Raw genomic sequence first — 21,048 nt, forward strand, 5'->3', positions numbered from 1 at the left:
TGCAGCTACCCTCAAACACTAAAATAAAACATCTTAAAAATCACTTTGGTATACAGCATTACACTGCTTTTACTGTGAATAAAATAGGTGTGACGGTGATGCTTCTACTGGTGAATGTCAAAGAGTTCCAGCACCTGTTAAATGAATATAGTTGCAAGTCTACCCAATCATAAAGTTTTAACTATAAGCATGATTGACTATAAAATCATTTGTTTTTTATATGATACTAAATTTGACTCGCTATGCTTACTAATGTGCATGTTTTCATGTCACAATATGCTTATGCTTATGTGTGCTTTGCATGCGTGCTTATAAATAACATTTAATGAAACATCATAATAACTTAACTTTCATTTTAATATTCCAGGTTATTATTGCATGAATTGTGTTTGTTTTTCTGCATGAATTTTATGTGTGTTAATGTACAAACCTGCTTCAGAGTATCCAAGAAAGAAATAAGGGTTGAGATCAATGGTGTTTTTTATTTTTTGACATACATTTTCTATTATATTTTAAAATTCTTCTTGTGTTTGTCTACTTGAAAAAATATCATCGATTTCTCTTATATACTCATACGTAAACATCTTATACTGTTTCTTATAAATGTATATTGTATAGAGGCAATTATTTATCTACAATGTACATATGTAGCAAATATGTAAGGACTATGTTGCATTATTATTGACTTGACAACAGTCAATTTAATGAATTGCATATGTGTTATGCACAGAGCAGTATTAAACATAACAAAAAGGCTAAAACATTTGGTCATTTAGCTTCTATTTGTTTACATGTTGAAGTACATATTATTATATACATACAAACACATATAATATATAAATATGACATCACCAATGTACACACCTTTACATTTACGGATCACTCACTCACTCATAGAGATTTTTTTAAAACATGAAAATCATAATTTTCTATAAGATGAATAACTTTATATCTTTATTCAACTTCTAATTTTAATTTATTGATTAAATGTTTAAAAGCCATTCTTCATTTTTAGGATCCAACTATCAAAAAACATATTTTTGGTTTGCTGCTGGCCAGACAAGATGTATTCCAGTAAAGAATTCAACAAGTCATCTAAATTTGGCTGACATTGGGTAAGTTATTTTATACGCTTAAATTAGATATAAAAATCAATACATACATTTTTTACAAAAAAAATTTTTAATTGTATTACTTATTATACTTTTTCCATGTTTGCGGTATATGTTTTTCGGGAGTATGTTACAGTCTTTGGCATGCCCTACAGCCCAAATGACTTGTAAAATTTTAACGTACGAGGCATCGTTGGATTTTCTAAATTTTGTGGTATAGTTTTATGCAGTCTGGTTTTCAGTTTTTGTAATAATTATTATTTTTTAATTAAAATTAATGAAAAGGATAAAGCTAGCTATCCTTATTAAGGATTCTGGGTCAAATGTCCCGAAAAACAGTCTTATCAAAATGTGTAATCACCAATTTTGACCTACTGACATAATAACCTAATTAAAATATCAACATTATGTGTAAAATATGTGGAGTTATTTTATTTTTAAATATTTTAAATGTATATCAAGTTATGTGTACATTGAAAAAACCCTCTTTTGTTATATTTTTGGATAGGGTCATGGGCTTTCCTTGGAAAATTTTATATCTCTGCAGTTATGTACAAACTTTAGAACTTTGAAGGCAGCGATTTAGGCCATTTACCATGAGAATATTTTGGAGTCAAGAGAAAATGAAAACCGTATTTAGGATTGTAAATGAGTGGAGTCTTATTATAATTAAAAAAAAAACAGAATGTGAACCAATAATGTTTTGTCGAATCTATGGCAAGTGTGATCTCATTAGCTAGGCGACGTTGTAAATAATATTTTATAACATTATTTCCTCATCATGACCTGAAATCAGAAATTATTTATAGTTACCGTTATTGATAGTTGGTTATTATTTAGTCGCATATAGGTCATGCATAGGTTTTGTAGTGGTAACATGCTGTGTTGTGATATAAAAATATTTCTGTTACATATAATAAAAATAAACTTACCTATATAAACTTCAGTGGTTTGCAAGTATCGGTTAAAATGGTGGTTAAATATCAGCATCAGTGTGGAGGCGTATTTTTATGGGAATGTTTGTGTGCGTAAATTATTATATTTTTCTAAATCTAAATAAATAATCAGTGTTGAATGTCGTTCCATCTTGGCCCGTGATAGCAAAAACTGTTCAGTAATTTTTTAATGGAATAATTATAAATAAGGATTATATGTACTTCACAATTTATTAAAAAAGTGAATGCAAATTGAATTAAGTTGTAAGATATCACCTATCACAAAAAAGTAACTAGAAATACTGTACCATGTAACCTTTTATACGAGTGGTCAATTTTTTTTTAATTTCAAACAGTGTTAATTCATGCACCTTTACGGAAAAAAAATCCTGCATCCCCTTCAATCCGGGGGAACAGAAGGGGTATGTCTCTTAATGATTAAAACCCGCGACGTTCCTCTGGACACTCGATACCGGGTGACGGGAACGCAACGTCGGCTAGTGTTAACATCTCGTCTAGAGAGGTATCCTCATACTTCTCAGTGTTGTCCCAAATGGGAATCACGTTCAGAATGCACACCGGAAAACTCGATCCCTGAAAACTAGAATTTGATTCCCGGGGTCGGACGGGACGGAAAAAGGGTGGCTTTCAACTAAGGCGCCACGACATTCAGTGCGCCTGCGAAGAAATGGCTGGTAAGACAAATCATCCTCCCTGGCCCTTCGCGAGTTTCGCAGAAGGATCGCACCGCTTGCTACGACCTATCACTTTGGACCATGGTGCAAACCACGTTCCGGACCGAGAGGTCGGCCCCATTACAGAGCTGAGCTACCGTAATGTCTCAACGTTCGTAAGATTTTAATTATATATATAGTCAGTTATTTGAAAATTGGTCTTATACAAAAGTATTAAAATTTATTTAAATCCACAATTTTCGTAGTTTAGCGGATGCAAGCTTGTTTTTTCTGACCTATCTCAACGTTATCATAAAGTGGCTAATACTATATTATAACTCGTCGATATTAATTTGAGCCTCTGACTTCTAATGCCTAAATTCAGGACCTAATATACTGCGGATTTCAGACCTTTCTCTGACCTATCTCAACGTCCTACCTCACTACACTTGTAAATTTACCCACAATTGCGTAATAATAGTGAATTGCGAATCTCGGCCCGAGATTCTCGGGTTAATTTGTAGAGATCCATTGGGGTCTTCTTTTTTTTTCGTGGGGAAAGCCTTCATGGGTTCCTCTCAGCTGCGGCGGTAGCGGAGAGGATATGCCGGACTCCTACCGGCTAAAACCCCACGGTGTTCCTCTGGACGCCGGTGTTTGTTGGGACCACGGGTACGCTAATAGCACTCGTTCGCGATCCCGATGGCGTTTGCCCACGTCCGGGCCCGTCTCGGTTCGGGATGGAGCTGGAGCTACTCCATCCGCTCATCTTTGAGGTGCACGCGGGAACACCGCGCGCGCCACCTCGAGGCTTAATGGTGTTTTTGACGTAGGACACCCCCGTGTCCTACGCCAATGCCTCCGTTATGGAAAGAACCACAACTACCTAATGAGATAGCGCTGCCGCCCGATACGGGACAGACGCAGCGTATCCCAACCGCCACTGGAGCGCTTTAGCTTCACCCGCTGCTAGATTGCAACGGACTACTAAGCCCCCCCCCCCACCATGACAAGGCGCACTCCAACTTGGGGGGAGATCCATTGGGGTCTATCCTAACCTCAATTAATTTATCCTATCTTTCAAATATTGCCTTAGATCAATGGCGGCGTAGTCTTGACGTTTTCTTTGACCTATCCGACTTCTAATAGCAACAGTTATTTTTTAAAATAATTTTATATATGTATTTAAATATTCATTTAGTCTTTTTTATAGTTCATTACATCTATTGGGTCCTAACCTATATTTCAAATATTGGGTAACATAAGTATCTGCGTAGTCCCTATCTAGGCCAATCAGCTCCTAACAGCCCTGCATCAATAGTTTGTTGCTTGTTTCCGAAACAAATGATAATTCGATGAGGTCTATTAGTGCCTAACCTAAGCTAAGAATAGTAGGTTTCGTGCCCGCGTGGTCCCGACCTTTCCTATGACCTACACCAATGTCCTACCTCACTACGCTCCGAAACGTACCGACAATTGTTCATCAATATTGATTTGTGAATCTCATGAGAATTTGATGACTAATAAGACATCGTGGTTTACGACGAAAACAGTCTTTAGCATTATTATGCTTGATGTACACTGTCTTTACAATTGTAAAATATTTAAAACCTCATTTTTTGTTTGATATCTAGAATCGTGTTTTATATCTTTATGTCGTTTAAGTCGTATTTACAAAATAAACGGATTTCGTAATAGAATCTAGTTGGTTAAATTTGACCTGTAATTTTCGAATGATGTTGACATCATTTTTTGTGTAATAATTGTCTGGTGACTGTGCCATATATGTGCTTAATTGCAAGTTCTAAATATTGTTTAATAGTGTAGAAAGGCATATATACGTCTTAGAAAAATGTATAAAGCGCGTATGCGGGCATGTTTGCGCGGAGATTTTGGCTACATAGTACAGACAATTAAGAAGCCCCTGATGTCTTTACATAGCAATTATAAAAACGAATATATTGTAATTGCCCTGAGATAAGTAAATTATGCGCGATGGTATCAATCTGGGTCACAGGAAGCACGTCTGTGTCGATGGTCATTGATGTCGTTATCCTGTTACACGGCTATTTTGTGTTTTAATTGTCTTCTAAATTTATTAATATGTACTGTGTTGACCTAGGTCAGAGCATCAGATATCTTATTCAAATGTGTCTAAAATGTTTCATCTATTAACAGTCGTGATAAAAATATAAATTAAGTACATACATTAACAAGTGACTTTTCAAGGCTGAGGTAAACTAGTCTTTTGGACAGGACGTAAAAAATGTAACAATCGTTTTTTTGTTGTTAGATAAAGTCGAGACGCACCCAAACAAAGATTATATATGTTCACCAAAACGACAGGAAATCAACCAGACTAATAGTGTTTTTGTTATTTGTTTTATACCGTACGTGCATACGGAGATACCGTTCATATTACAGATGGTATCTCTTGTCCTCAGTCATAAAATGCTTGTAAAATGACTCCAGTTTCTTATGATATAACACGCGCATAAAGGGGCCAATTTACTGTAGCGCCGGCCGACAGCAAGTACGTGCATGTTAATCAACCGATGTAAATACGTTTGCGCAAGTCAGTGATGTAATATTATACAATGAAAACGAGAGTTGCAGTCGCGCGGCGCAAAAATGCTCCTTATGCTGCACTCGGTCCCATTCAGCTGACGCGGCCGTGACAGTGCGCGCGACTGGCACGCGGGGGCGGGGACTCGCCGCAAAACTGGGTCGCTCGCGATGTGTAGTCAAGTTCAAGGCCACGCCGAGGGGCAGGGTGAGGGAGGGGGTTTCCGATCGTCCATAGATGGCGTTGCGCGATTCGAAAAATTTTGCGAGCGGGGACGGGACGCGGGGCAAGGGGGACAATTGGGAACGAATTTTCGGTGCAACACGCGACACGACGCTGCACTCGTGTGTCGAACGTCGCGACGCGCAGTACTCTACCTAGACAGTACACCCGAATATCCGAGAGCTAACCTAATTCAGCGAGCGACATGGACTGGATGGAGATGGACGAGGTGGTGCGTACGAACGTTTTGAATTAGATTCTTATAAAAATAACCTTCCGCACGCTCCTCGCCTTGATTTTTCAGTAAAAACAAATCGCCGTGACCTATCCTAACATTTTATCAAAACTCCGACTTATCGGATGTTTTTGTTCATGTAAAATATGGAAGAAGTTATTATTTTTATTCTATTTAAATGAGTTGTAGACATTTAACTATTTTAGTCTAATATTAGATGTTTTTCTAGCCAATTAACGCCGCTTTACAAAGTTTATATAAAACCTATTTATGACATCAGCTTAGGTTTATTTTCTAGTCGTTGTATGTTTGATTGTATTTGAACGTAAGTGGTTAACAATGCGACATTCAGTTGGCCAAAAAATTCCTACAACATCTACCACCTAATTGTATGAAGGATCAAGAATAATTCTGTAATAAGAATAAAGTACTTCTGTGATAATAACTCGCTCATAAAATAATTAATTCTCATTAATAACCGAACTAAAATAAGTGAAAATAATTTGATATATTCTAACAATGCTATAATACATTATTTTTTCGTTTATTTTCTAGACAAATGCATTAGAGAACAAAATAGGTGTTCAGTTCATTATGTACAAATGTATAAAGCCTTGCCATCTAGTGTTTTTAAATGACCTTAAATGTTATTACAAATAGTTCCATAAATTGAAATAATTAATATTTGTTAAAAAGTAACTTCGATTCGACATAAAAACTACTTTTTACAGCAGTAGCAACATATACATTACATATATCATTAACATTTTCGAACTTTTATTACCTCTACAATATCATTAATTCCATAAATTACGGCATAATCATCAAAACTAACTCCGCCATAAATGTAAACGCCAGTGGCGCACGTGAGCGGCGCGAGCCCGACCTGCCCCAACGCTGATCGATCGCCGCCATCGCTGTCTAGCTGAGCCTAACGGTTCAACTCGACTATTACTACACGCTTTATAAGCCTGCCATATTATCTGTCGATTTGCCGTATAACTTCATTTTTTGAAGTATTTTTTGTACTTTATGTAATTTTATGAGTGTTATTTAATGTTATCTTGTTCGAAAGACCAAGTTCCGTTTTTTAAGATTTTATTTTTTAAATTTCGTTATAATGATTACAACTTATTTGATGTGAATTTTATTGTTCATTATAATATTATTGATATACTTTTTGAAATTAATTGTTAATAAAGACTTAATGAAGATACTAATAAAAATACATTTATATTCTGTATTCCGGTTTCTAAAAACAAATTAATTGGACGTCCAATTGGCACTAAAGAAACTTAACTATAAAAATTCGATCAATACTTACTTGATTAAGTGTATAAAACAATTCTCGCACAAAAATCTGAGACGTATAAGACAATGTAACAAAAAATATATAGTAACAAAAATAGTTTCTATTTAGTTACGCCGGTCTGATAATTTTGTTACGCGTTTTTGCACGGGGAGCATTAAATGTAACATTTTAATAACAGTAATTTATTTCAAATAATAATATATTAGCAGTAGATTTAACTGTTATTAAATAAAAGCTATCAACTTTTTGATTAATCAAGAGTAAATGGAGGCCAGCTAGTATGAATTATAATAGTGGAATATTTGCATCTGATAGATGCTGCCTAATTTTTAAATGCTATTATGCTGTTTATCTAATAATATGACACCCTGTATTGTAATGTTCTTCTACATTCTTACAATCTTTGTAATTAGTTTTATATTATATTAGCTGACCCGGCAAACGTTGTGTTGCCATATAAATAAAAAAAGAATGTTAAGGGTAAACAACCCTTATCGCTTAGGGATATGAAAAATAGGTAGTAGCCGATTTTCAGACCTACTGAATATGCATATAAAATATGGTGTATATCGGCAAAGCCGTTTCGGAGGAGTACGGTAGCTAACATTGTGACAAGAGAATTTTATATATAAGATTACAATGTTATTTACTTTCGTTTTCATTGAATTCTAAGCTTTAATAATTGTATTTCAATATTTTTCGCTTTTGTCTGGAAACTTTCCGTAGGCATTTTATAATTTGAAAAGAGTCTGTAGACTCTGTAGACGTAGAATGTATCTTATTAAACTTTGTACGTACCGCTGAAAGGTTTATTGCCACAGGATAATTAGAAATTAATTATATTACCTATGCCATAAAATAGGAAATGGCGATTTGAATTAATCCTTTGAATACAATTTCATTTCATATCACTCTTTTTTAATTACACTCTTTAAGTTTGGAGTTTTCGGCCTCTTCCAGTAATGGTTTTTTTTAAATTTTGTGCCAAAATTTGAAGAATAACCAATTACTGACTGTTGCGGTATTTCCATACCATCTTGAACTCTATTATAAAATGATCTGAGTGGTACACATAGTTCAATTGAGACACTACGGCATATTTAGGTCAAATAAAGCTGACGTCATCTTCTTTAGCAAACTTACTTAACTTACATTTGTGTTGCAGTTGCTATTTTATTTTTTGGATGTTAAGGGGAGGTTAGTGTAAAGCTAAATCCTAGTTTGTAGGGTTGCAACTTTTGTCCCTCGGTCGTCATCTTGAAAAAGGAGTGCATCGTTTTCACGCTCCATCAGGCAAACTATTCGTAGCACAGAAAAATTGTGATAACAATTACGGCCTCAAATATATTGTCTACAACTTTGGTTTTATAAGTTTTTGTCGTAAAACCAAAGGTAATAAAAGGTTATAAACAAATCAGGATCATATATTATAATAATCTAGGATTGTATGTTATAATTAGATCAAAATTTTGGAACAAATTTTCATTTATAACTTTTTATAGTCATTTTACAGAAAAAATACATTAGAGTATGCGATAGAAAGTTTATTATCGTAATCATAGGAATAAATTTCAAATTAAAATATATGGTTAAAAATAGAATAGTTTACAGGTTACCTCCAATTTATTTTAAGTTTTGAGAAGTATGTATATAATATATTTTACCCGTAACTCATTGATGACGTATTCATTAAAAATCGATATGTACATTCATTTTATTTCTTCAGAAATAACTTCTCGTCTTTGTTGTATATATGAATATTTTCTCTAATAGTTTTATTCATATGATGTAATCAAGATCACGTTAATGCCTAAATTGACGTCCGCGTAGATAAAAGATAGTGTTGGCACAATTTCGCTTGGTTCACTTTTCTATCTAATCTTTAATGCCTCGAGCTGCATATAATAGCGATAGTGGTCGCCCTTGACTTTTTTATCAAACAGCTAATAAAATTCGTGTTGCATTGTCTATGTTTAAGTTGTCTTCGTTTCTTATCCTATGCACGTCAATACCAATGTCTTACATTATTTGATTCTTGTCCCTATGCCTATGATACGAGACTTTGTGAAAGTAAAATTGCCTATAAAAATGGTTTGCTATACATTTTAAGCATTTTAAATTATTTTGGTTTAGTCATTAGTATGCAAACGTACACGCTGTTTGTGTATATTGTTATGTTATTCGTTATCACGTCTATAACATGCCTCAGCGTCTGGCACCTTTACCGTATATAGTGATTCTCTTTCCTCTCAGTCTGTCAGTTGTAGTTAATAATTGTCTTTAATGAACGATGGCTTTTTTAATGTCTTTTACTTATTTTAATTTATCTTCTTACTCTTATTGTATCCCATGTGATTTAGAAGTTATCAGTATTTCTTCCTAATTTTACGACGTAGTAATATTATTATATTTCACGGTTCATTAGGCGTTTATTTAAGGTTTTATAATGATGTTCGTTCATCGTAAATATTGATTTATGCGAACGATGTGTAAAAAGAGCTCAAATTTTAATACCCAAAATGTCACGACAAGCTAATTTTATGTTTGTTTTTTATTTTTATGCTCACCTAGTAATGATATTATTCATGAAAAATAAATTACACAGTTGGTGCTTCAACAATGGTATTCGAGGTTTCTGAGTGTAGTTCATAGGTAGTTCATGAGTTGTATATTTCACGTTGCGTCGGCTCCTCGGTTTGCGTACGGATACCTTAGAATACCTCCTTGTAATCTTAAAAGGAAGGGCGTACTTATTGAAATATGATTTCTTTTAAAGCATTTATTTTGATGGCAGTGGAAAATTACTTGAAGGATCGACAAATATTTAATCAGTGTTATCCGTGAGGATAGGGATTTCGATTAGCAAACTTCGAGCGATGAAAATTCATAAATACAGCAATATTTGGTGTTTTTATGCAAACATCTAGTAAAGTCCAATTTATAGAACTTGATTATAAGATTTAAATGTTTTAAACCATCGGTAGTTTCTTAGATAATACAGTTTAATAGTTTTGTGATTGATTTATTGTGTCAATCAAGTTCACGCCTCTTATCTTATAACAAATACAGTATCGGCATATAGGTCAAATCGTACAGCCATGGTCACGGCCCCACAACAGATAAATATTGAATTAGAACTATGTACATCATATACTGCACTTCCGTACCTCTCCTGAAATTCCTTATCATTTCTTCAGTTATATTTTGAAATAAAAAATGAAAATTAAAATAATTTCATTACTAGGTACAGTCCACAGCCGTAATATGTTTGTAACTATTATTATGAGTAGATAGTTTTCGTGACTAGATTGCAATATTATTGTTACTCAGTTATTTGTTTGAATACATGGATAAAAAAACAGTTCGATTGCGATATACATTTGCAAATACACGATTATCAGCTCAAAGCAACCTACCAATATCGGTGAATAATTACGTAGCGATAAAAATGTTCGATTGTGCGCAGTGTATTGCTGCTTCTGTGGGGTCCAACGTCGAGGTGGTTCCACTGCCGGCCGAGTGTATACCGGGCAAGTCGACGTGTTCTCCGAATTCGTGTAATTGACGATGGAGTGGAGTGGGAGTGAGGGGGGCTCGAGCGGGAGATTTGGCAGTTGGCCTTGACAATGAACCGGCGGCGGCGCGCACACAGCCGCATCCGCGTCGGCACACGTCACGCACACACGCACCAATAGAAGTTATTCCACGAATGGCCTCTCCCACACGATAATTGCGAGGGTTGTCTTAGAATTAGGTTTCTTATTAGATTTTGTATCAAGGCCCCATTGAGTCATAATCTCACGATTCTCATATCGGAGCAAAACGGAGAATTCATTTTGTTACGGTACCTACGTCCTTATCTATATTTCGTTTGGAATATTCTGAAACGTGAATATTATTTGATTTCCTCCGAAATTTGTTGTTCGACCTTGACGGCTTTTACCAGCATGAAATATTTTTAGTGAAATCTATTACCAAGTCGTATGTATATCACACCTACCTACAAAATAATTATAAGCTAAGTTATAATGATTTTAGCTACGTTTACGAAATCGACTGTTATGATCTCTGTTGGAAAGTTGTATTATTCGCACCGCTCGCCGGGGCGTTAAAACGCAGTTATTCACACTAACATTACGTGGTAATTGTATAATGTTTCCGCGTATTTCATTGTAATACCAGTTGTGCCGATATATGTCCTTGGCGTCTGGCAGCCCTATCGCCAAAAAAACCGATCGAGTCTGGTCGCGCAGCCGTCGCGCCGCGTGCCTGCCCTAACACAACATAATATAGCCAATAGCCATGTTAGAGATTGATTATGCGTTTTTATGTATGATGTATGTGTATTTTGTGTATGGATGGATGTGTTTTAATAATAGGTATAAGAATTATTTTGTTCATAGTAGATTCGAGTTGGGTTTCTAGTAAGTTTACCATCAGCCTTTGTTCTTGTTGTCACCATGGGTTGAAAGACGGAGAATGCCATTAGGTATTAAATAAAGCTATTGTACCGTATGTTTACATTATATAATAAATAATAAATTAATTTTGTCAACAGAAGTAATGTCTTGTGAATTTTGATTTCCAATACTGATACCCGGTGGAAATCCTTCAACGTAATTTCGGTTCCGTCCGAAAAATTTGCGTTGTTCGACACTCAGTCTCTTAAAATTACAATACACAACCGATAAATTATTTTTTTAAGACTAACTTGAAGCTTAAGAAGGTTTAGCTGTGACTAATACATCATTTGTCAAGCCCGCATCCGCAAGTGTAGCGGATGAGGAAATGACCGAAACTGCGGATTTCATACAAACTGAGTTTGGTAACGTTATCATTGATAACTTATTATTATTATTGAGTTCTGAAACCACTTTAACAATGAATAAAAATATGAGAATCCTAAATATCTAGAAATTACCTGTAATGTTGTCAAATGTGTGTTAACTTCCTTAGACAGCATAATTGAATGTAGCCTGAACCCCTTAGGTATAAGTGATCAGAAGACAAGAATAGATAATTTTTTTTTTAATTGTCGTCTTTCCTCATATACAATGAATACTCCGTTGATCCATTATACATTTTTGCGTAGTATACGCAATCGTATATCTTATTCCATTTTCAACCTTCATAATTTTGTGTGTGTTTGTATTGTTTAATTCAGGGTAGGTTTTGTTCTTTCTCTGTCTATAGATTTCTTTGTACCATATTTGAAAGCGTCATTTTTATTCATTTTTTCCGCTTTCCGTGTATTATTATTGAAATATTGTTACTTCAGTATTTGAAATATTAATTTTTGGCACAAGTTAGATCGAGCGCGCAACTACCCTTACACAACACGACGTATATTGGTATGATACTTGTCCAAGGTCATGTTGCTTACTATTTTGGCATTTTGTTGCTTACTATGTTCGTTTACTTGAATTTTATTTGCATATTTTAATATGCCAATTATACATATAACGTGTTAATTTGTGACTGAATTAAATATACACGTCGGAATTTTCTGCATGTCAATATAAATAATATGTGATACTGATTTAATAATACGATAGTAATAATTTAATAAAATTTTAATATTATGTCTTTATGTTGTTATTTTTATATGTTTCAAATCTGAAGAATAATTTTTATATAACTATCCCTCATTTTACTTCACTGCTGAAAAAATGGTCATTCGAGCCGTATTATGTGATATATTGGATTATACATGGATACACGATGTCTGGCAAAACTTGGTCCCTGCGGTACTGTTTTTCGGTTACCTAATGTAACAGACAACGTAATTACAATATATTTACAGTTTCATTTCAAATGAAGCTTTGCGTCAAGTAAACTATCGTTTTTTCGTAAAAGTAGCTTGTGTTACTAGTTTTCTTTCATTTGAAATTGATTAGTAATTCAGAAGATTTACCTACACCATTTTCCTCTTCAATTTTAGCTGTACGTATAAGTAGCTTAAACTATTTGGTTGCTTTATAAGGTTCATGAGTGGTTGCGTAATAGTTTAATTGTTAAAAGTGAGTCAGACCGAGTTCCCTTTATACTTAATGATGTTAGTTCCTTTAAAACATAATATAAGCACGCTTATAATTTCACTGAATGTTGAGACGGCAGCTCTATTGATAGATCTATTGATTGGTAATAGTTACAGTTTCAGGTACCTTTCACACTTATTATTCATCTATCATTTGTTAAGATGAAACCTGATAGTGTCTGTGGTGATTCGGCTTTAAGACACCTATCTACTTCTGTTTCCTAATTGCAGAGATAATTTTCGCCTGGTTCAAGGGTTTGCTAGATAAAGACATTTAAACGAATCGTAACAAATCAGTGCTCAGTAGTAGTAGCGACGCTTATGTGGCTCATCTCAGGTCGGAATTCAATCTTATTTCACATTCGCATTTACAAATAAATAACTTTGATCAGTTCTAACCACTTAGATACATTCAGGTGGATTGTATGCTTATTAGTGGTTATTACACCACTGCAGTTTCATTTAAAAAATATAATATAGTTTAAAAAATATAATAACTTAATATTTTTTCCTCTGTCATAAAATGAATAATAGACATTTGCCGTATTTTATAATATTATGCCTTGGTGTATTAACTTAATTTATCAAAATTTAATATGCTAAAATATATTTATGATTTAAATTCAAATTTGATTATATTATTTTGTTTGATAGAACTAGGATTTTACAGTTTGTTGCTTAAAGTTAGGCATTAGAAATGTACCCTCAAGCACTTTGAACAAACTCACATTTAAATCATTTTTACCTACGTATTACCTATCCTCTTATTATGACGCACGGGCTGAGGACGCCATTTATGTACAGTTGGTGATTCAAAATAAATTTACGGCTTTAGTCCTAAGATATTGATTATTGGTGTCTTAAGTATACTTTGTTGAATCGCCTAAAATGTTCAACTTTCTGCAAATAAGTTAGGTGCCAGATTTTTCGTTTTAAGAACTTTTAGACCTATACATGCCCGAAATTTTGCAATATACTTTGTTTGTAATTAAGGTATAATATTATGTCTCTTATTTACATTAATTGTTGTTTCAAATACAACATTTAGGTATATTTTCGCTAGGTTCACAGGGACGAAACATCTTAATTAATTTATCAAGATCTATGTAGTTTAGCAACTTAATAAAAACATGTACCTACGTAAACCTAATCAGCATATTTTATTTTGATTGATGAAGACAAAGACGTGGTAATTTTCCAAAAACATCTATCTGTAAGATGCGGTCGATGCAACATAGAAGATCTTGTCAGATATATGTAATCCTCGTCGGGTGGAATAATGGGCTATTAAACCGTTTTTTTATCCAGCTTTAGTCATATGCATTAAGTTCAGACGGATTTCCTATTAACTAGACATCAGATTGAATGTCAGATTGCAGCCTTCATTCTTTTGGAGATAATTATTAGACAGCTTGCATCTATGATTAATAGTCTTTTCGAAATATTACCACTGATCCTGCTGCGAAACAGGGCAAATATGCATTAACAAAAACCGAGTAGACTTATTCACGAAATTTTATAATGCAATAGGACTTTATAAATCTTGATATTTTTTTGGATTAAACAATTAATCCTGGTTCATCATTAGACGTCAGTAATTTTGTGGGATTTTTTTAGGTATCTCAAGAATTACCGATTTTCCTTTTATATCCGTATGTATTGGTTGGATTTCCATTTGCATGGTGCTTGGTGTTTTCTTCAAATCTCCTTTTGTTGTGGGGCGAGATTTGAACTTAGACATGTATGGTAGCAACTCGTTAGTAGTGCTCTGAATATATCTTAAAGTATAAACTTGCTTTATCGCCACTGATGTTAGAGTGGATTAGAAACTTGATGCTCTGAGACAGTATCTGATTACGCAGAGATACAGTAATCGAAGTAGACAAGACGGTCACGATTCTAAAAAAGGATTTCAAAAACTCATTTAAGAATTGCACTTATATAAGTGAAAAGCCAAAAATATATTTTCATTAATCCCATCTTGTTTAATAATATTATACTTTTTAGGATAAGGTCCAGAAGTAGATTTCAGCGTGTGATAGTTATTAATTACAGTAGTTAGAATATTGAGATGCTGATTTTTTAACGTTAACGTGAGTATCAAAATCAAATTAGAAGATAGACTCTAAGTTGTGTAGGCGGGTTAATATTAAAGTTAGATTAAATTTGATCTATACCCGTAAGGACCGCTTAAACATATCTGTTTCTATGTGTCAATATTTTTCTGTATGTAAAGGTTTCTTACCGAAATTACATGTTTTATTTGAATTACTTCAGAAAGATGGATTGAAAGTTTCTTATATTGCTTTTTTTGTAAACTAAACCTGCCATAGGTACTTATTTCATACCAATTTATGTGGAATTTATACGGAACTACCTTAATGGACTTCATTCTTTTTTGTTATTATAAAATTAAAGATGATTTTTTAATTCATGAATGGGAACGCACTATAAGTTTGTAAAAATATATGTCGTTGTATCGTTGTTGTTGTAAGTACCTATATACTATATAAAATAATTATTTTAACTATAAAGCAAATATTCTTTATATATCAACACTGCGCTCATAATTCATAGGCCAGAATAGACAGTGTAATTATAATGACCTTCCCGGATAGTTTGTTACGAACAGCAGTTCTGTTTTGACGATATAATAATAGGTTACATTGGTTCGGCACGTTATAAGTACGTGTCTAACGGGAAGTTTAAATGTTAACAGATTTTGCTTTTGATTTTTGTTTCTTAGTATTTTATACGGCGTGCGTTTGCGTTTTTAAGTTTAATTTGAGAGCACACCGAGGGAAGTTTCAATTCGAAAGAACAAAAAGAAACGTTGTATTTTTTGAACTTACTTAGGGTTCTTTGTAAATTTAGCATATGCAAAATTCTTGCTAACATCGATTGTAATATTTCTAGAATAAAAAGAACTGTAATAAGGCGTCTATGTTTCGTAGGTTTTATAAATTTTAACCACGTTTTCAAAGAACATTTTCTTTGTAAATAATGCGTTTAATATTCTCAGATGTCTACGAAATGTACGTACTACGAAATTTATATGTTACATACTTAAAATGCTTATTTACTTTGCAAATAACAAGTTGGCATCAAGGCATTGGTGAACGTAGCAACATTGTTCCAGCCAATCGCAATGGTCGGCCCTTGGCGCCGCTTCAGGAAAATTAACCGCTGCGCCCATTCGACGGGCAGTAGTAAATGTGGCCAAGCTGAAAGGCATCTTATTCGTTACGGTGCGGTCGAAGGGACCAATCTGTATTGGGTCGAGCACGTGGCGAAGCGTGGGGCGGCGCGTGCGCCGTGCTCGCTGGTGGGGCAAGGCGTGGTTTGCGCGTACGCAATGCGTGACAGTGCGTAACTGTCGCTCCATTCGCGTGCACTCGTGTGTGTCACTGCGCGCTCGTTGGCGTAAACAACAGTACTTAGTATACTGCCCTTCGTTCTACGTAGTTTGCCATTCATACATACCTTTAGACTGGGAAGTCATCATCAGCGGTACAATTTTCCGCCTAAAATAGATTTGGGCATGTATGAAACATTCTGATGTTAGTCTTGAACGGTCATGTTCCCCGATCGTCCGAACATCATGTGCAAAAGTCGAAGTAGTTTGTTGAACCTTAATTACAAGTCGGTCTCGAAAGTGCAGTGATTTGTCTCAAAACAAACAATAATGTGCGCGGTGGAGGAAACATGGATGTTTGTTAATATAGCCAACAGGCTGGAGGCGATCGAATCTGAATATGTAAGTACATACATGCCAAATATAATAAATCTTCATCAGTTACGGAACGAAGTAAACTTGTGGATTTGGTTGAGTTTCAGGAATTTGAGCGGCTGCCATATAATAAGGAATTTGGAATTTAGTAATGAATTTCATTGAGAAACAGATGTCAAAACAAATGTCTTGGCATGTGTTTAATAAATTGGCGATGTCCACTAAGATCCATTGTAAAAATCCATGGATCTTTTTGCAGTTTTTTGTCCACATTGATCCACGATACAGGATTTTATTCAAAGTGGATCAAATCTGCAGTTCGCATTCGCATGTCACACTTGAAATGTATCACGCCACTTTTTTTAATTAGGCCCGAGTTCTTCTATAACGTTATGTACCTACCTATATCTATTTCAACGTTTTAAGGAAACAATTCCATTATTTTTACTACCTACATAGTTAAAGTACAAAGCGAATCTTACGCGATCCATACAGATGTATAAGGAAAGAAGTTTTCTAGTAGTCCATGTAACCATATAGGAAAGATTCCAAATAACTAAACATTTCATCCTTATTTTTCTTTCCATCCTATAATAAAAATAATAATCAATTGTTTATTCATAAATTCAGTGATCATTCAGTTGTTGTTTTCATTGTTCGAACGCTTACTATATTTAGGAGATAACTCATTTCCAGCATTAATTCCCTAAAAAGCTTTACACGACTTACATTACGGTCTCAAATTTACCAGGGGTTTTATTCTGTTTGGTTATGTAACACGGTTACGCCGATATTATACAGTTATAATCCTTATAGTAAAAAGGAATGAAACAAATTAATATCATCTCGTTCCTACATTGTACGTCAAACTAGATAGATCAACAAGTTATCTGTGTAGGTTACTGAAAAGTTTTCCACTCCCTCCGATCGTGATAAATACCCATTTGTCGAACTCGCGTCTGATTAGATTTAACCTTGTTAAGTAATCATATTGTATGATTATTTACTACATAACTACTCTACTGACATATTGTTTTCTAGTAAAAGTGAAATCTATCACTTTATCTCTGGCTGAGGCTATAAATAGGCACTTATGTGTACATATGTGACGAACATAAATACAAACGGCCTTAAATAAAAATGGAAAAGTTACTATTTATGTTATAGAACTCCTAAACGATCATGTACTCGATATCAGCATATCGATGTAAGCAATTACATATAGAACAAGAGTTCTAACCGTTATAGGAGTTAATTAATCAGTCAAGATAAATTAATTTTCTCCACAACTAAGTTGAATGTCAAACTGATTTTCCATACCCTTTAAAGCAAAACTATAGCTCAACAGCTGAAATAATTCTGACAGCGATGCATGCGCCTTGGGTCACACCTCTGACTACTGGACAAGTATTCTCTATTTGCCTACTAAAAATCAAAATTTGTCAATTTCGAATACGCAGAAATTTCGATCTGTGGTGGAAACACGTTGGATAGATTGCTTTATTAATTACGAGCGATAATCTTGTGGCATCGCAATGTAGATGTAGAACCAAAATAATATCTTAGTATATCTTATTGTAGTATTGAGGTTGTGATGAAATTTTCCGGGAATTACCGAGAATTTCCATACTGGAAATTTGCAGGAGCAATCCTTATGCAGTACCTAGCTGCGTAAGGATCACTATGGTCCAGTGTTATTCATAACCAATGTGAATAGCAATCTAAAGTTCAAAATTGAATTTTATGATTTAACATATTGTATCAATAGTCATTATTAGTTTTATATTTATACACGGAATGCAGGTTTTTATTATCCTGTCAAACTTGATAAAATTTTGTTGTTTTCCTGTCTTGACGAATTTATGAGTTTATAATTAGTCTGGACCATCTGTGATTAGAATTGTAAATGTTATTGCGTACCTAGTTGGCTAGATTACTATGTATTTGACGGATTGGTTAGTAATGTTCAACTTGCAATACAAAGATTATCGGCATATTTCTAGTACCAGTAATATTATTTTTTTATGAATAGGCGTAAATATTACATTCATACAGCTGCATATGTTCTTGCTTCTAATGAATATCTAGAATTTATGTATAATTTTAAGAAATCATACATACTAATTGGGTACTAAATGTTGGTTAGTAGTTCTAAGGAATTCTATTTAAAGCGATGTGTTTTGTTTGCTTCTATCAATTTCTTCTATACCTACCAGTCATCTGTTTACATCTAAAATTAATAGTAATAAATAGTAAGTACATATCGTAGATAATACATACTAATATAAAATAGTATATAGTGAATAGGCAACTTCTAGGCAAGCGTGTTTTACCCAAGGCTGCATCTCACTTAACATGAGGTAACGTTGCAGCCAAACGCAAGCCTATATGTCAATCTAATAGTATCGATTAATGTATATGAACTTTTATTAAACATCCAGTATGATTTGTACCTGGCTTAGAATTCGTTTGGAATTTTTCATGATGGAATTTTAAATGATTACTTGTATTTGATAAAGGAGAGGTTAAAGATTTTAGATTTTTAAGCAACTTCGATGCAAGAGATGACAGCCGTTGAGATGTCTGTGTAGTATAGATTAGTTTATACGAGGGGTGTTATATACCTGAGAGTTTAGGTATTATTAATTTTATATGATTAAGATTAACATTTTTAACTTCTCAAAGGTTTAAGACGCAATTATGTCTGTCTGCAACACGAAATAAACAAGTAAATTTATGAGGCAACGAACTGCACTCATCTTTTTTGCCTATCAATTTGTTTATGCACTTCGTGTATAACTGCAGGTCAATGTAACAGTGGCCTTGTCAGAAACAAATTTAGAAGTCATTTTGTTAACATTGCTGAGAATTTGTGAATAATGCAAATTAACTTTGATTGTTGAAGTTTATATCTCGGTTGGTACCATCGGATCGTAAACATAAGAAGGGAAGACCTTTCGTGGTTTGACTCCGGAGGTCCCATTGCAATATCTAATTCTGCCTTATAACAACTGTGTTCTATAACCAATTAAAATATTTAATTAATAATTATCCATAGTGATTCTTTTTGAGCGCTGATGACAACATAACATTATGCAACAAACATCTTAGCAAACCTGCAGTAAGAACTTTTATAAAACAGAAAATGTATACAGGGGTACTATTAACATAACCTATAACTTTTACCATCTTTTTTAGTTTAATTTCGTTGGTAGTAGGTACATATTGGGCACTATTCCGACCATGAGCATCACCATAAGTTCCATTGTCAACGCATATAAAGTTTTTATTGGAGTCTCCTTCGTTATAGGTTGTATTTAATATCAGATCATTGGATTTAGTACTCAGACTACTCTAGGCTGCTCTATATAATACCTAGTGCCCACATTATCCACATATATAATACCCAGTGCCCACATTAACCACAGCACCACCAGTACAATAGTTGCAACCGCACGTACTATGCCATGTTTTAATATGCATTGATACAAAGTTATATTTAGTAGTTATTGTAGGAGTCTGCGTATGTAGCTACCTCGCTCATAGTCTCCACCCCAAAGTAATGTGCAGTTTATTATGTTACTATTTACTATGTAACTATCAGTATATTATGTACAGTTTATTATGTAAATATTATGTATATGTGAAAGTTATTGTAGGCGTCTGCGTAAGTAGCTGCCTACTTGATAGTCTCCACACCATTCACGTAATATGCAGTCTATTCTGTAAGACTTTAAAAGCTGAGTCTAGATTGAAATATCAAATATGTATTCCATAAATGTCATCAGTAGGTACCGGCATCGTCGCTCTTTCCGATATGGAAATGGGAAAGAAAGCAATTTTTTCGTATAGTAGCTCTATTACAGTATTTTTGGAACTCAATACAACACAAAAAATAATTACATTACATGTATGTCTGTATATTTTGTAAAACGCTTTTCCTATCGGGCATGTTCACTAATGCACTTATATCCTACTTCTACTCCCTACTTATATAATATCGTTTCATAGGAATACACACTGTCACGAAGAAGTTGCAACGAGTTAATTCAAATGTACGAACGGGATCCGTGTACGAATGTGACAAGAAGTGTGACAAGAAAAGTGCCATAAGAGCCCTATTAGTGTCCCTGAAGTCTAGTTTGATTACTTTTTTAACATAAAATCAATTCTAATATTAGTCAGTGAGATTTTAATGCAACAAAATTTGAATTTGTAATAGAGA

General features: G+C 34.0%; 1 protein-coding gene across 5 annotated transcripts in view; it reads left to right on the forward strand.

Annotated features, from left to right (window-relative positions):
• ERR (estrogen-related receptor) overlaps positions 1-21,048 on the forward strand; it is a 48,271-nt gene that overhangs the window by 1,489 nt on the left and 25,734 nt on the right. Inside the window, exon 2 of one of the 5 annotated variants that reach the window (XM_073074088.1) lies at positions 1,016-1,115. Coding sequence is in view for 3 of the 5 variants with exons in the window: in XM_073074085.1 (XP_072930186.1) it covers positions 16,779-16,850 (72 nt within the window). In the remaining 2 variants the exon portion in view is untranslated. Of the gene's footprint in view, positions 1-1,015; positions 1,116-1,982; positions 2,137-5,586; positions 5,742-16,186; positions 16,851-21,048 lie in introns of those variants that run through there. The other 4 variants (XM_073074089.1, XM_073074087.1, XM_073074085.1 and 1 more) reach the window with 4 other exon arrangements.

The sequence above is a fragment of the Epargyreus clarus genome, unplaced genomic scaffold (genome assembly GCF_041222505.1).
Source record: "Epargyreus clarus isolate Ecla_fem2 unplaced genomic scaffold, WU_Ecla_fem_2.2 ptg000006l, whole genome shotgun sequence".
Taxonomy (NCBI): Eukaryota; Metazoa; Arthropoda; class Insecta; order Lepidoptera; family Hesperiidae; genus Epargyreus; species Epargyreus clarus.